Source organism: Podarcis erhardii (genome assembly GCF_964252035.2).
Source record: "Podarcis erhardii genome assembly, chromosome: 3".
Classification (NCBI taxonomy): Eukaryota; Metazoa; Chordata; class Lepidosauria; order Squamata; family Lacertidae; genus Podarcis; species Podarcis erhardii.
In genome coordinates, this window is record NC_138507.1 from 43,485,926 (window position 1) to 43,501,078 (window position 15,153).

Sequence of the window (15,153 nt, forward strand, 5' to 3'; positions counted from 1 at the left end):
TACTCATCCATATCAGTAGCCTGCACGGAAGCAGCTTAATATCAATTACTGTACTGATTAACAGGTGCAAGTATTCCATTTCTCTGACACAAATATTTGTAGGAACCAAAGAAAGGACTATAAAGAATTTAAGCAATCCAAAACCTGGCGGTGTGGGGAGGGGAAGGGAGATCACAACTCTTTACTTGCTATCAAACAAATAGACAAAGATTCTTCGCTTAGTGTTACTGACTAGAATATCAGGGCAGGCAAAGAAATAATATATTCAGTCAACACATGATTATCTTATGGGATTCACAAGATGTAATGTCAGTCACCGGCTTAGATGGCATTAAGTGGGCATCAGGAAAATTCATAGAGTACAGATGGGGTCAAAAGATACTATCTATGAGAAGTTAAACAGAACCTCGTGGTTCAGAGACAACACGCCTCTGAATACCAGTGACTGGGAGAAAGGCTTCATGTCCCATTTGAAGGCTTCTCATAGGCACATCTCATACATAGGTATGAGATGCTGTATGAGAGGAGTCCTTGGTCTGATCCAACAGGGCTCTCCCTGTGTTTTAGGGAACCTTCAACAATAGCTTGCATTTTAAGACCACATTGCACTTTGTTATTAAAACAAAGGTCAACGATCAGCAATCAGCTACAAGAAAATTCCTGAAGTATTAGATTTATTACTTAAGTTATTATATCTGCAGTATGGTTTTTTTTAATACAAAACCGCTTAAGAATATTATTCCTGTGGCAATATCTCCATCTAGTGGCCAATTTAAAAATATATTAAAACTACAAAGTTATTGATTATAACCAGCTCGGTTTTTTTAATCTTGAGTCTAAATTAAAATACAAGTGTCAGATTTAGATGTCTTTGTTTGTATCGGTTTTGTTATTCAAGACAATAACCAATTAAAGCAAATAGTTATGTCCTTTACAGTTCCTACTTAATTCTCAGTATTTGAGAAGTGAAAGATTTGCTGGCTTATTTCCGTTTTTTGCTTCATATTACTCAGGGCCCGTATGGTCTGACATTTACTTATCCAATTGTATTTCCTTTAATGTAAATACATTAATCCAGCTCTTCCGTTTCCCCCACTTCCACCAAGTCTCTCTATAAAGGCAAGCAAAAACTCAACTAGTTTAATTAATTCACCTCAGAAGGAAAGAACTAGATGGTTTCAGCAAGTACTTTTTAACAATGTTCCTTTTTAAATTAGACAGGCACCTATAATGATTTTTGGTCATCTGCTGAAAACATTTTTAGAGACTTAATTATTTCATCGTTGGTGCTTTGGTCCATCAGGGGAAAAGGCGGGGTATAATAAAATAAGGTCTAATGCATAAAACAAATGGAATAGTGTGATGATTATATTTAAAATTCTCCAACACTTCTCAATTATACTTGACTCTACCTGCAGAAGTATCACCTATTTTCCCTTAGCAATGTTTGCAGAAAACCTACCAGATGTGAAGTTTTTAATATGCTAATATTCAAGAAAAATAAGTAAAAATATTAAGGCAAGATGTAACTTAATGTCAGCCTTGCGAACCATCTCAAAAATATGTATTGATTTATGCAGCATAAAATAAACAATGTGAAGCACTATATGTTCCCTGTATCCTAACATCAAAAGTTTACAGCCCATCACTGAAAATTACATTTAAAACAAGTAGCTGTTATGAACTGTTTTAGAACCAGGTAACAATACCCAGTTTCACTGCAAATTGCTTATCCAGTAGCAAGGCCTTTCTGCACTATAACTGAATGTGCAGTTTTAGCCACTGTGTGCTGCAGAAATAACAGTGCAATATTCCAACATGAACACATAATAGATATGAGCCCAATAAAGTACTTTGCTCTATGGGTAATTTTAAAAACATGCTTGTATATTTCTGAATTTGTTTTTTGTGGGTTTGGTTTTGTTATATACTAACAGAAACCTACACCAATAACTAACAGAAACACATACACCAATAAAACAAACAAACACACCATTTTGAACAAACAGAAAGCTTCTAAGAAAACTGCTTTTCTTCCTCCAAGAAATGATGTTCCTATCAACCCCAACCTAATTTCTATAATAGAACTATGCAATGTATCACTTGTCTGCTCATCTGGGGAGAGTAACAACTACCATGAACAGGCATTTGGGTAGCAAACTTCTCCTTCTAACAGAGGAAAATGTACACACACTATACCCCAGTTCTGTGTTTAAAACAGAACCATGCCACAGAGGCTACACACATGCCATCTCCCTATTTTAGATCATTAAGAAACCACTAATCATTTAAACACAAGAAGGCTGCCTTGTACCAGGTCAGATTATCTGTCCACTTGTTCAGTACCAATTTATCTGACAATCAGCAGTTCTAGAGTGCCTTAACACAAAGGTCCTTGGTGCTAATATCATAATGACATTATACAAATCTATGGTACAACCACACTTGGAATACTGCGTACAGTTGTAATCACCTCACCTACAAAAAGCATATTGCGGAGCTGCAAAGGCAGCCAAAATGATCAAGGGGGTGAGGAAAGATTACATCAGGTGGGGCTTTTTAGTTCAAGGAAAGGCAAGTAAAAGGAGACATGGCAGAGATGTAGAAAAGCATGCATGGGGTGGGGGGAAAGCGGGCAGAGAAAATTGTTCTCCCTCTCGCATAAGACTAAGAACACAGGAACATTCAATGAAGCCAAATGCTTAACGTTTCAGTACAGACAAAAGAAAGTACTTCTTCAAACAAAGCATAGTTAAATAGTGGAATTTACTCCCTCAAGGAACAGTGATAGCCACCAATTTGGATGCTTTTAAAAGGTGTTTAAGGACAAGGCTACTAGCCACAAGTGTTGTGTTCTACCTCCACTGTCTGAGACTACCACCCACAGACGCCACAACTGAGAGCAGATAAGGACATTCTCTTTCGACTTCTGATCAATTCAGTGCTGCCTGTCTCAAGTGGAAAGACTTAAAGAAGTGGATGGGCACTTGTAAGCTGTCTAATCCAACCTCCTGCTCAGTACAGAAAGCCAGAACTAGAGCATCTGCCACAGATGGCTGTTCAGCCTCCCCTTAAAGCTCCTACCTCTAGGAAATCGGTTCCACTGCTGAACTGATTTTGTTGTCGATATGTTTCTCCTAATGCTCAGTTGAAATGTGCCCTCCTACAGTTTGTGCCCCTACCCACTGAGACTGTATACACTTACATTTTCCTGTGAAGAACTTGGAATACTATGTAACAAATAATGAATTTCATTAATTTTACTCACGCCTCTGAAACTGGCAATTGGGGTGGGGGTTAAAAATGAGCCTATGCTTTATGCTAGTGGTTCCCAATTAGCTAAGTACTGCGGACTTGGTGTTGAACCAAAGGTGGAGTGCTCCGAAAGCCCTGCTTATGCCATATTGGTAGTCAAGGTGACCCCATCCTTGATTGTTAGTAGCTGTAGCACTGAGCTCATACACAGCTCACTTTGATATCCACTAATTGGCCAGCCTGGATATAGTACAGTGGTACCTCAGGTTAAGAGCTTAATTTGTTCTGGAGGTCTATTCCTTTCTCTTTAATAAAATACTAGAACTGATCACTCTGGCGTTTTAGGCTTCTTCCTTGGTTCTTCTGCAAAATTCGAATGTCTGTGAGCCTTCCGGCTATGCAGGTCACAACACCAAGCCATAGATCCCCTACTTTTGAAAATGTTGATATCACTATGGTCGTTTTTTATTATGTGAATGGTGCCATGAACCCCCTGGGTGGGTTCTGCAGACAACCACAAGTTTGGAACCACTGCTTTATACAATGCCTATGCTTTATAGAGACTACCAAGTAATGTAGCCAAGAGGGCTAATACTACACTGTAGAAATTAATTAGGTAAACTTCAAAACTAGATATACCCAACTAGACATTCAGGCCTGTACATATATTACCAGTAATAACAACTATATTTTTCTCAAAGTGTGGGATTCACCCAAGTTTTACTCAGAGCAGACCCACTGAAATTAATGAGCATGATTGTTAGGCCCATTAATTTCAATAGGTTTACTCTGAGTAAAACATAGTTGACTAACACCTATTTTATTCTGTCCCAGTTGTGTGATGCTGGCCAAATTAATTTACTGCCTTTAAAGGAAGGTGGGTCTTTTACCTGGAACATAACATAGGTGTACTAAATAACTCGCCCGCCCCATAAGTACTACTGACCACGCTACTACCATGGGAAATACTCACTCCCTAATAAAACTGGTATATGGTGGGGAAAGGATTGGAAGAGTGTTGTGTGAAAAGAGAGATAAACAAGGCAGAAGAATGGCAAAAACAGAAATATTAAACACGTACCTATAAGTTCTGTTGGGTTCTTATTACTAAAATGTTCACATATACGAATGAATGTTTCTGTGTTATCAGCTGTGGGGCATTCACCATGCCTGGCAAAACAAAACAGTCAAAGTTATAGAAACACTCCTCTTGTGTAAAAGCAAATACTCGTGAATTCAATCAACTTACCCTTTACACTGAAGTTTTATATATGTGATCCCATCCTTCTCTATATCACTCCTGTCATAGAACCTAGTGGTGTTTGTCAAGTCTATCAGCAGACCCATCTTAACCTGGAAATAATAAAACCAGTGTTTAAGGCACACACAGTTCTTCCCAGGACTAACTGCCCCCCCCGCCCCACCCCCCGCCAAAAAAGAACTTATCATTATCAACCACTCCACACTGTCTCAACCCTTCTCCAACTCCTTAATGCTGCTGCTGATAAAAGTGCTTTTAGCAGTCTCCACCACCACAGCATATTGTGTGATAGAGAGGCTCATCCCAAAAACAGTCTCCTAAGTTTGTGCGCATATTGTTATTTTTTTTACTTTTGCCTCAAAAGTTAGTTTATTTACCTTCTGTTTGTTATCTTCAGCATGCATATCCTCTGCACATCTAACATACCTTGCCTCACTCCTCTCAAACTAGCAATTCTTTTGGTTAAAAAATGTAGACATCCACTTTGAGTGTAGACAGTAGTAAAGTGGATTTATAGCCCCAGGCTACCAGGCAAGAATAATAATAAAAAGGAGAGTACCAAGAAAGAATTGCATAGCCAAATCTAAATGTGAATTTGAGGCTACATATTTGCCTGGCGTGCTCTGGTCCACAGGGTCACGAAAAGTCGGACACGACTAAACAACTAAACAACAACAACATATGCTATGGAAGCACGCTGGGCACTTTTCCTCTGATGTGCTGTTGCACATATGCTTACAGAGTTTATACAGTTAATGTATAATGTTTCACCAGTGCAAAAGGATAGTGATTCTGTAGAGAAGGTGGCTTATTTCTATCTGTACATCTTCCCTCCGCAATTGTGATTTCCCACTACCACTGTCCCCAAATAGCCATTATGTACCACTGTCCCAAACAGCCATTATGTACAATCTTCTATTATTATACTTATCAAAGGGAAGGGGGAATCAAATGTTTATGCAGTGAAGGAAACACTTCTTTGGTTTTATTCTTTACCTTAAGACTTTTCAAGTAGTTTGATAACATACTGGGGTGGAAACGATACTCTTCAGCAACTTGATCATCATATTTTGGTCCCAACATTGTCTTCAGGGGCAAAAACTTCCCTGTGTGGCAACAAAATAAAAAAATCTTACGTCTTACAGCACACCTATGGAGTCATATAAACATGTGCGACCGTTGGCCTGAATCTTTGTTAAAATGCTTTCATGAGAACTGTAGCGGAGGTTGCAAGATTTCGTTTCGGTTTAAAACTAACCAAAACAAACCAAATTGAAACCCTGGCAGCACCGCCATATCCAGAACGATGAGTAAATGCTTTCATACACCTGTGGGACTCCCAAGTCCTACGTAAATGGCAGTGGCGTAGCGTGGGGGGTGCAGGGGGGCTGGCCGCACCGGGCGCAACATCTGGGTGGGGGGCGCGCTCGCACTCGCAGCTCTCTGCCCCCTGCTAAAATCCACGGGTTAGGGGGCACAAATTACTTGCCTTGCCCCGGGTGCTGACAAACCACGCTACGCCACTGGTAAACGGGGAAGCTGCGTGAACCTGATCTGTGTCTGGACGGGGAGCCCATGTAACCTGCGCACCTGCGTCTGTCCAGGAGAGACTGTGACAATTATCTCTTTGGACTGGAGGAGCGTGAATAAACCCGAGGACCTGTCTCCGCGAAGGCCGAGTCTCTCATGGCAAGGATAACAAGGCACCAAGCGGGGCACAAGTCCTCCTCTACCCGCCTGCAACCCACCGATCGCACCGGGAGGACAGGCGCAAGTGTCCAGAGGCCGGGAGAGGCACGGCTGCTGCGCGCGAAAGCGACGCCTGTCCCGCCCTGCCGTCACCTCACCGGCCACCCCGATCTCCGCTCACCTGCCACGGGCTGCCCGCGCCTCGGGCAGCTCAGCCACCGCGGCGGGATCTTGTTGAAAGACATGGCGGCCCCGAGGCCGGAAGACTCACGCAGCCGCCTCGCTTCTCCGGGAGGCAGGACTCCCTGACAGCTCCCCCTCCCGCGCCAGTAGCAGCGGCGGCGGCGGCAGCAGCAGCCCCAGCCACTTCGCACGGAAGCCGCCAGACCACAATGCACCGCGGCCGAGAGCGGCCGGTTCCGCTTCCGGGATCCATCGAGCTTGCGGCTTGCTCTGGCCACTCTAGGAAGAAAGGAGGGGGTGTCCCGTCCTCTCTGTGGCAGCGCGGTTGTCAAAGCGGAGACGCCGCCCTTCTTCCCATAGAAGTACGAAACATGCAGAGGAATACCTCGGGCTTGAAGGAGCGGGGAGTCATTATTAACTCGCTGTATTGCGGTGGGTTTTCAAGTAAAATATGGTTTCTGCAAGCAAGGGGTTTTAATTTAATAAAGTTTATACTGTACTGTACTGTACCGTAAAATACATATAGAGTGGGATTTAACGTAGCTCACCCTAACCCCGCAGAGAGGACTGGGGAGGCGGCGGAAAAAGGGAGGTCCCGTTGCGCCATATGTTATTTTAATAGACTAAGTTAAATTTGCACGCAACTACTGGATCCCGTCCAGCTTTGCTGGAAGGCGATGCGTCTTAACATCGTCTCGCTCCTCGCACCAAAAATGGGCGCCCTGTCCAATATTAGACTGCTTCTTGTGGCAATGCAATTGTGTTAACAGGACACGTTTAAGATGTAAGTTGCGTTTTAAAAAATAATAAATAAATCCCACAAAGAAGACCTGAGTTTGAAAGTAAATCGTAGACTTTTCCGTTGTCTCCTGTGTGCAGCTTTCACTTTTACTGTTTTAGCAAGCCTGGAGGGCAGAGAAACAGTCTAGGCTTTTGCAAGAGACTCAAATTACTTTTGAGCCATCAAAAGCATTGGGGAACCCCCTTCTGAAGACCAAGAAACGGCCAGGCTAAAAAAAAATAAAAACAGGGTTACTATGTGTCCCCTTTTTCTAAGACACATCCTCGTTTTCAGACAATTTGAGACAAATTGCATTTATGTGCTTAGCAAAGTGCTGTCGGTGGAATCTGCTCAGGAGCAGGTGCTGGGGCAGCGCCTCAAAGCCATCTTCCAAGCACTGGCATTTACTGCCACTTGCCTGGGCGGTGCAGTGGCGAGACAAGGTGGTGGTGAGGTCAGGGATGCACCTGTAGAGCCCATCCAGCACTCTCACCCATGTGCTTATGCAGCCTTATGCACCATTCAGGTAAACAGTGACCACACCATGGTCAGGATGGTGACACTGTGATGCCACTCCTATGTGGGTTAGTCCTAAGTGCAGCGGGGGGGGGGTGGCTTCCACCAGCTGAATGGCAGCCACCCAAACTCAATGTTATATTGTGGGAGAGAACAGGCATTGTAAGGCACATGGGCTAAAACTGATACCACTTTGAAAAAACTACCAATTATCCATTATGAATACATAAAAAAACAAATACAACCCCACGGAAATTCAGACACAACGTCCTTATTCCACACTGATACTTCAACTTCAAATTAGCCATCATCCTCCAATCATAAGGAAGCTTTATATAAAATCATGGAACCACTAAAAATTAAGCATAATCTCAGGGGCGGGGGCCAAAGTGGGTGTCTCCTGTGTCTTCATAACTGTTTAGTTTTAACTTTTTATGTTTGCTACCCTGGACTCCTTTGGGAGGAAGGGCAGGATAGGAATTTAAAACAATAAGTGTGTCTTTAATTTTAACTACTGCCAATATAGTTCATTAGCTGGATCAGGGTTCACATTGTTTTGGAGTCAAGTCTACGTGCACACAAAACAAAACAAAAATACCCTGATCCTTAATGTTTGATTTAAATGCAGCCTTCAGTCAGTAGGTGGCGCAAAGATTTCACATACTCACACAACATTAATTGCAAAGCTTCATCTCATTGGTGTATGAATAAAGCACAATCCATAAACACGTAATATATTAAAAACAGGAAGGAAAGAAACAATTGTCAAATGATTCATCAGCAGATTTCAAAATGCTGTATCAGGTTTCAGCCTCCAACACCAAATGCCTTTGTAAAGAAATGTCTTTAGATAGCAACAAAAAGTCAGTACAGTAATGAGGGGGACAACTGTATCTCCATAATGTAAGAAGAAGAAACATGATTTGAACTGGTTTTAAGGGAAAATTCCCTGAAGATCAGACTTATAAAGCAACAGGAAAAGTTAAAATAATTATTAGCATTCTGTGGGGGTTTAATAATAATTTTTAAAGGACTTTAACTATTAATATTAAGCTATACAAATAAAATGCTCTAGAGGAGGTTATTGAAAGAGCAAACATTGTGTTTGTACTATTTATGTTGACTCTAAAACTCAGCCTTCAAGAAGGTAAACAACGGAACTATTGCTTTCAGGAATGTGACCTACTTTCCAGACCTTGTTGACACTAGAAGATAGCTGCCTGACCTTGAAACAGTTGGCATTGGCAACGGGCCCAACCATTGCTTCCCTAAACACAGTTCAGCTGTCCAAGGAACTAAGTGTAAAGCATGCCCATGTCTATTCTAGAAATCACGGCTGAGGCCTATGATCCCAGTGGTTCTGTTTTGAACATAATGTGCTCAGCTGCATTAGCTGCCAGCCCAAAGTAAATGTGACTGCTATGTGGGAATAAAGAAGGCCTCACGTACGAATACTGAGGGAGGGCAGCACAATGTGACACATACATATACATATACACGCACACACCCCTACCTATATTTCAATCCACATGTCTCCATTACTTAGGAATACATTCAGGACTGGCCCAAGCTATTTTGCTGCCAGATGCTGATGTTTCACCCTCCTAGCAACAGCTATTTACCTCAGGTTCCTCAAAGAAGCCACCCCAAGTCTTCCAAAGCTTTGCCAAGCCTGTGGCAAAGACTTGGCCGGGTTATAATTGTGAGAGGCCTTTATAATCTATGGTTGGCTGCTGCTTCGTATGGTGCCACAGTTGCTGTTCAATCTCTCTGGATTCTTGACAGTTATGGAGTGCCTGTCAAGCATCTTGCACTTCTTGATTTCTGTTTTGTTTGAAATACATGTTTCACAGCCCAGCAGTGTGAGCCTGAGGGCTCGGACAGCTGTCATGGTACAGTCATTCTAGCAGGACAGGAGGAGCTCATTGCTCATTGCACTATGCCTCCCAATCCCATTCCCTGAGACAATACATTGTGACTAATGGTAGGGTAGGCAGAGATCTGGTTTTAGAGCAATGGAGTATGTTATTACCAGATTTGCTAGTGAACCACTGCACACATGTATGCACGTCCTACAAGTGTTTGGTCCAAAAGTCTAATTTTGAGGAATTAGCAATACTGTTCTTGGGATCTTTACTGGAAATGGAAATGGAAACTAGAAAGACAGACAGAATTTCAATGACTTTGATAACTTTGCTTAATTTAGGGGTTTGATGCAGACCAATCTTAGCTTCCTTGCGCCAGAGAGTAATAAGGTAAAGGACCCCTGGATGGTTAAGTCCAGTCAAACGCGACTATGGGATTGCGGCACTCATCTCACAGGCCGAGGAAGCCGTTGTTTGTCAACAGACAGCCTTCCAGGTCATGTGTCCAGCATGACTAAGCTGCTTCTGGTGCAATGGAACACCGTGATGGAAGCCAGAGCGCATGGAAACACTGTTTACCTTCCCGCCGCAGCGATACCTATTTATCTACTTGCACAGGCATGCTTTCAAACTGCTAGGTTGGCAGGAGCTGGGACAGAGCAACAGGAGTGCACCCCGTCATGGGGATTCAAACTGCCAGCCTTCTGATCAGCAAGCCCAAGAGGCTCGGTCATTTAGACCACAGCGCCACCCACGTCCCAGTGCCAGTAATGAACACAACTTAGCTGCAGTTATAATAATTATTCATAAATAAATGCTTAAAGGTGACAGTATGCAAATCTAAAATAATTCAATAGCAGCTGCAGAAAAACACAGAAAAGGATGGGTTTAATATTCCACAGGCAAGCTCACCCACGCCTTGCCTGGACCATTTACTTAATTGTTATTGCGGTGATAGAGAAGCGAGACTAAAAGTAGCAAATTGCCTAATAAGGAACCATGAGACAAAGTCTTCAAAGACCCAGATTTGCTGAGCAGAAAGTAAAAGAAACAGGAAGGCGAAAAGGTTATATGCAAAGTAGTAGTTCTCCTGTCTCTGGAGAGCCTGATTAGTGTGGAACTGGGGGAAATAGTCATACCTCTGGTTGCGAACAAGATCCGTGCAGGAGGCATATTCACAACCCGCAGTGTTTGTAGCCTGAAGCATCGCGTCTGCACATGCACATGGTGTCATTTTGCGCTTCTGTGCATGTGTGAGTGCATGTGTGAGTATGAGTACTTCTGGGTTTGGCACAGTCCGCAACCCGAAAATGCACAACTCGCAGCGTTTTTAACCCAAGGTAAGACTGTACAGAAGAGAGGCAATTAGAAGAGTTGGAACACCAATATTAGCGGCCCTGCAATAAGAGATAATAAGGGAATCAGCTTGGTTTCTTCACTTTTAAGGGATCCACAGAGACTGAATTAGAACTAAACCAATTGTGACTTCATTATGGGTCTGCAGTGGACTCAGCGTGCCTGTAAACAATCGAGGACAATGCCTGCCACTTCCCTTTACCGTGAGAACAGTTCTCCTGGATCTGACAGAGGCCCCTCTTGTCCAGAATTCTGTTTTCACACTGGCCAACTAGAGGCCTATGGGAAGCTCACAAGCAGGACATGAGCAGAACTGTATTCTGCTCCCTTGTATCCCAGATAAACTTATATTCAGATGTCTATAATATTGGAGATAGTTCTTACACCACCACCATGACTAGTAGCTACCAATAGCCTTGTCCTCCATAAATTTATCTAACCCAGGAGTCACCAAGCTTTTCAGACTAGTGGAGAAGCATGGCAGACAACAAAATTAGAGAAACCATCATCCCACCCCCACAACCTTATGCTTACCATGGAAAGTCCGCTATGTCCTGCTGGTCCTGATAATGGAGATCACACACATGCAGACATACAGACAGATGCTGTTGCTGTCTAATAACAGGGGATATACACAAGGTATCCTCACCACTCTTACTTTGCAGAAATTGCTTAGAAAGCACGGGCAACTCACAACTTATGAGAATTTAACTTATGCACATTCGGCTTTAATAATCTGCTGCTTGAAGAAGCACTTCTTTTATCTGTTCTGCATCTTCCGAAGTTCAGTTTTATTAGATGGCCCCAGGTTCTAATACTATGAGAAAGGACCAATCCACTTTCTCCTCACCATACACAATCTTCTATATTTGTCAATGCCCCTGTCCCTCACAATTTTTCTAGACTAAAAAGCACCCAAATGTTGTAACCTTGTTTTAATCACTCTGAACAATTCAGTGTCATTAGCAAATTCGCCACCTCACTTCTCATCCTAACTCTACATCATTTAAGAACATGTTAAAAACTACAAGTCCCAGTACAGATATTTGGGAAAAACTACTTCTTTCATCTCTCCATTGTGAGAACTGTCAATTTAGCCTTACTCTCTGTTTCCTGTTCTTTAATCAGTAACTGATCTGTAAGATGACCTGTCCCCTTATCCATGACCACTAAACTTACTCAGAAGTGTTTGGTAATATGACTGTATGAAAAGTTTTTTGGAAGTCCAAGTACACTGTGATTACCGCACCACCCTATTTATGTACTTATTGATACTCTTAAATATCTCTAAAGGGTTATCAGACTTACTGTTACAGAAACCATGCTGGTTCTTCTGGCTTTGTTCTTAAAGAACCATGCTTGATCATGTTATCTTTAAAAATTCTTTCCTTCAGTTTTCTCAAAACAGAAGCTAACCTGCCTGTAATTTCCCAGATCCTGCTCCAGATCCCTTTCCTTACAGATGTTACATTATCCGCTTTCCAGTTCTCAGGCACAAAAGCAGATTTTAGGGATAAGTTACATATTTTTGTCAGAAGATCAGCAATTTCACATTTCAGTTCTTTAAGAAATCTTGAGTGGATGCCATTTATACCAAGTGCTTTTGAGACATACAAAATAAAGGGGCAGGTGTCTTCATCAGTTTTTCCACTGTGCAAACAGAAGACAGGAATAAACGCTTCGAGGCAAGGTTAGGAAAATTAAGAGGCAGCTGTGAGAACAAGACTACAGGCGCCACACTAAAAGGAGAAATTTGTGGAGGAGTATACACTCTGGCAAGAAAGGATCAAGTGAAAATCCCCAACTCCTCTCTAAATCCCTGGGCCCAGCTCAAGAAAGTGAGAGGGAAGTGTGCTGATGAACAATTTAAGTGGACAAATGGAGCTTCCCCAGTCTATCATGTATCACCTTACTAGTTTGAGGACTGTACAGACTATTGGAACTGAATTGTGGTCCCAATTGTCTCAAGGTGAGAAAAACATTCAAGATGTCTGCTTCAGTATTCTGTAATTAAGATGAAATTTTCTTTCAATGTACATTAAGCCTGCAGCTTTACGCACGTTTAACTTGCACACATTCAGCTTTACACACTTGGTTTAAAAATATATAAAAGGGGATGGGAGTCGAGGAAAAAAAGACTTTGGCAATTCCACCCGCCATTGCATCTGATGTGTTTTGGTTATACACAATTTTGGCTTTAGGTGCGAACCCCAGGATGTAATCCCTGTGTAAATTGTTGGCTTACTGTATTGTTTATTTCCCTTGCTTTTTCCCTATTTGTCACAAGCCATGTAGAAGTACTAATGGGATTACACTGCTTTTGATAGCATAACATACAAACATTACAAGAAAACGAAAGAAAAACTCTCTGCTACAATATTGCATAAAAGAATAAGGAAGTAAATAGTTTCTGGCTGGAGGAGTATGTGAGGAAAATTGCCCATGAGAAGGGAGCAAGCTTACAACATGCCTTTCCATACTGCTTAATTTTGTCTAATCTTAGGACTCAAAATAAGCTATCTCATAAATGTACACTGAATAGTTAAATATCCTAACTATGTGCCACTGTCTCACTCATTCCCAAATCAGGAATTTCCAAAGCAGAAGCAAATTAAGGCTCCTGGAGTGTTTGCATGATGTTGCTTCCATTCAAAACTGAAACTGGGTCAAATATTTCCTTTTCCCTCCCCCCCCCCCCCCCCGCTTCCTGCTGCATATTTTCTAATGGGAAAAAAAACCTAAAAACAGCAGGATGTACCCCCCCAGCAAAGCTGGTTTCCGGATAATCCATTTTCTGCTGCTCTATCGCATATATTCTGTGAGGCCAATAGAGCTTCTCTCTTCGAATGACGCATGAATGTTGCAATCGGGACTTTTCCCAGTAATACGTAAATGCCAGCAATAATCCACAAGCTTTGCAGTTTCACTTCTGTCTGAACACAAAGAGGAAAACCCACCCCTTGAGCATACTTGAATGGATATTCTGTCCCATCTTGCTCAGTTTAAGGTTCTGATACATATCTACACAGAAATACTTTTCCAATGAAATGCAATTTACTAAGGCAACCTCCCATAAAAATCTAAATTAGCTACAGTTAAGATTTCAGCTTGGTATTATTTAAAAAAAGAAATCCTAAATTGTTTTATTTCTGTCTTTGAGCTTCAAGAAGCAGATCCCGAAGATAATAAAATAATGTCCATACTTTCCTCTAGGGAGGGAATATCTGTATCACAATGTGGTGTTAGAAGAAAAATACTGCTCCCTTTCCCTTATGAGGTATCTAAGAGCCCATATAGAGTCCTTAAGTAGGTTTTCTATTGGTAGGAGAAAATAACAGAGGCCAACCAGAGAATATTGAGAAGCTAAGCAGCTAGTAAGCATGATCTTTATTAAACTGTTGCAACAGGGTCCCCTGCTCACCCCACACAGGGAGGGAGGAGAGGAACCTAGAAGAAATGTGTGCAAGCTCTTATATAGAAATTTGAAAATTATTAAAACAGCAGCAAGAAGCAAGAAGTTGATTGGATCCCCTTCGGAACTTGAAATATGGGTACCCCCAACAAAAATTTAAAATTTGGCTGTGTAATTTGGAATTTATGTAATTTCGTTTGATTTGATGTGATTGGTCGGTTAATAAAAAATTATTCTTAAAAAAAAAAAGAAATTTGAAAATTGCCTCCCCTGCAGCTCAAGACCACACCCCCCAAAAAATCATACATACATCACTGAAGGGGCAGTCAACAGCAGAAAACCTGTCTGACCTGATAATGGTCACTGATTGCTTTTACCTGGGCATCCTAGCCATTCTTTTGTGATGGTAAACATTTAGTTCCTGAATCCAGGTCACAGGCTCACACTATTCATACGCAGATACGCCCTTAAGACAGAATATGTGAACAAAGAGACAATGGGGAGGGTTTTCCCATTTCCTTCCTATGAACATATGATTTATACAATATATATGAGACCTTAGAATTCCTGCAACAGTGGTAATAACAAGCAAGTTGACAATATTGTTTGAAAGCTTCCAAAGCAAAAAGTGTTTTTCTGCTCCAGAATCTCTCATTTTGCTAATCTCTGATTTCAAACAAACACTTATAAATACAATTCCAAAACCAGCCTTGTTAAACCAAACAAAATGCTACAAAATAGCATGCAGGCTTTCCATTCTCCATCCACCTTCAGGCTGGGTGGATAGTAAACAAAACAGAGCAAGGAAAAAAACATTGGCTGTTGCTGCAGCCAT

The 15,153-nt window shown here is 41.8% G+C and overlaps 2 protein-coding genes across 4 annotated transcripts in view; one reads left to right on the forward strand and one right to left on the reverse strand.

Moving 5' to 3' along the window:
* Nucleotides 1-9,279, reverse strand: part of RNGTT (RNA guanylyltransferase and 5'-phosphatase) — a 122,804-nt gene extending 113,525 nt beyond the window's left edge. The window contains exons 1-4 of one of the 3 annotated variants that reach the window (XM_081857136.1): nt 9,199-9,279; nt 5,513-5,622; nt 4,505-4,608; nt 4,337-4,425 (exon numbers count right to left, since the gene is read on the reverse strand). In XM_081857136.1, the coding sequence (XP_081713262.1) occupies nt 4,337-4,425; nt 4,505-4,608; nt 5,513-5,599 (280 nt within the window). In that variant the 5' untranslated portion in view covers nt 5,600-5,622; nt 9,199-9,279. Of the gene's footprint in view, nt 1-4,336; nt 4,426-4,504; nt 4,609-5,512; nt 5,623-6,386; nt 6,602-9,198 lie in introns of those variants that run through there. The other 2 variants (XM_081857137.1, XM_081857135.1) reach the window with 2 other exon arrangements.
* Nucleotides 1-15,153, forward strand: part of PM20D2 (peptidase M20 domain containing 2) — a 617,107-nt gene that overhangs the window by 547,951 nt on the left and 54,003 nt on the right. The gene's annotated exons all lie outside the window — the stretch shown is intronic.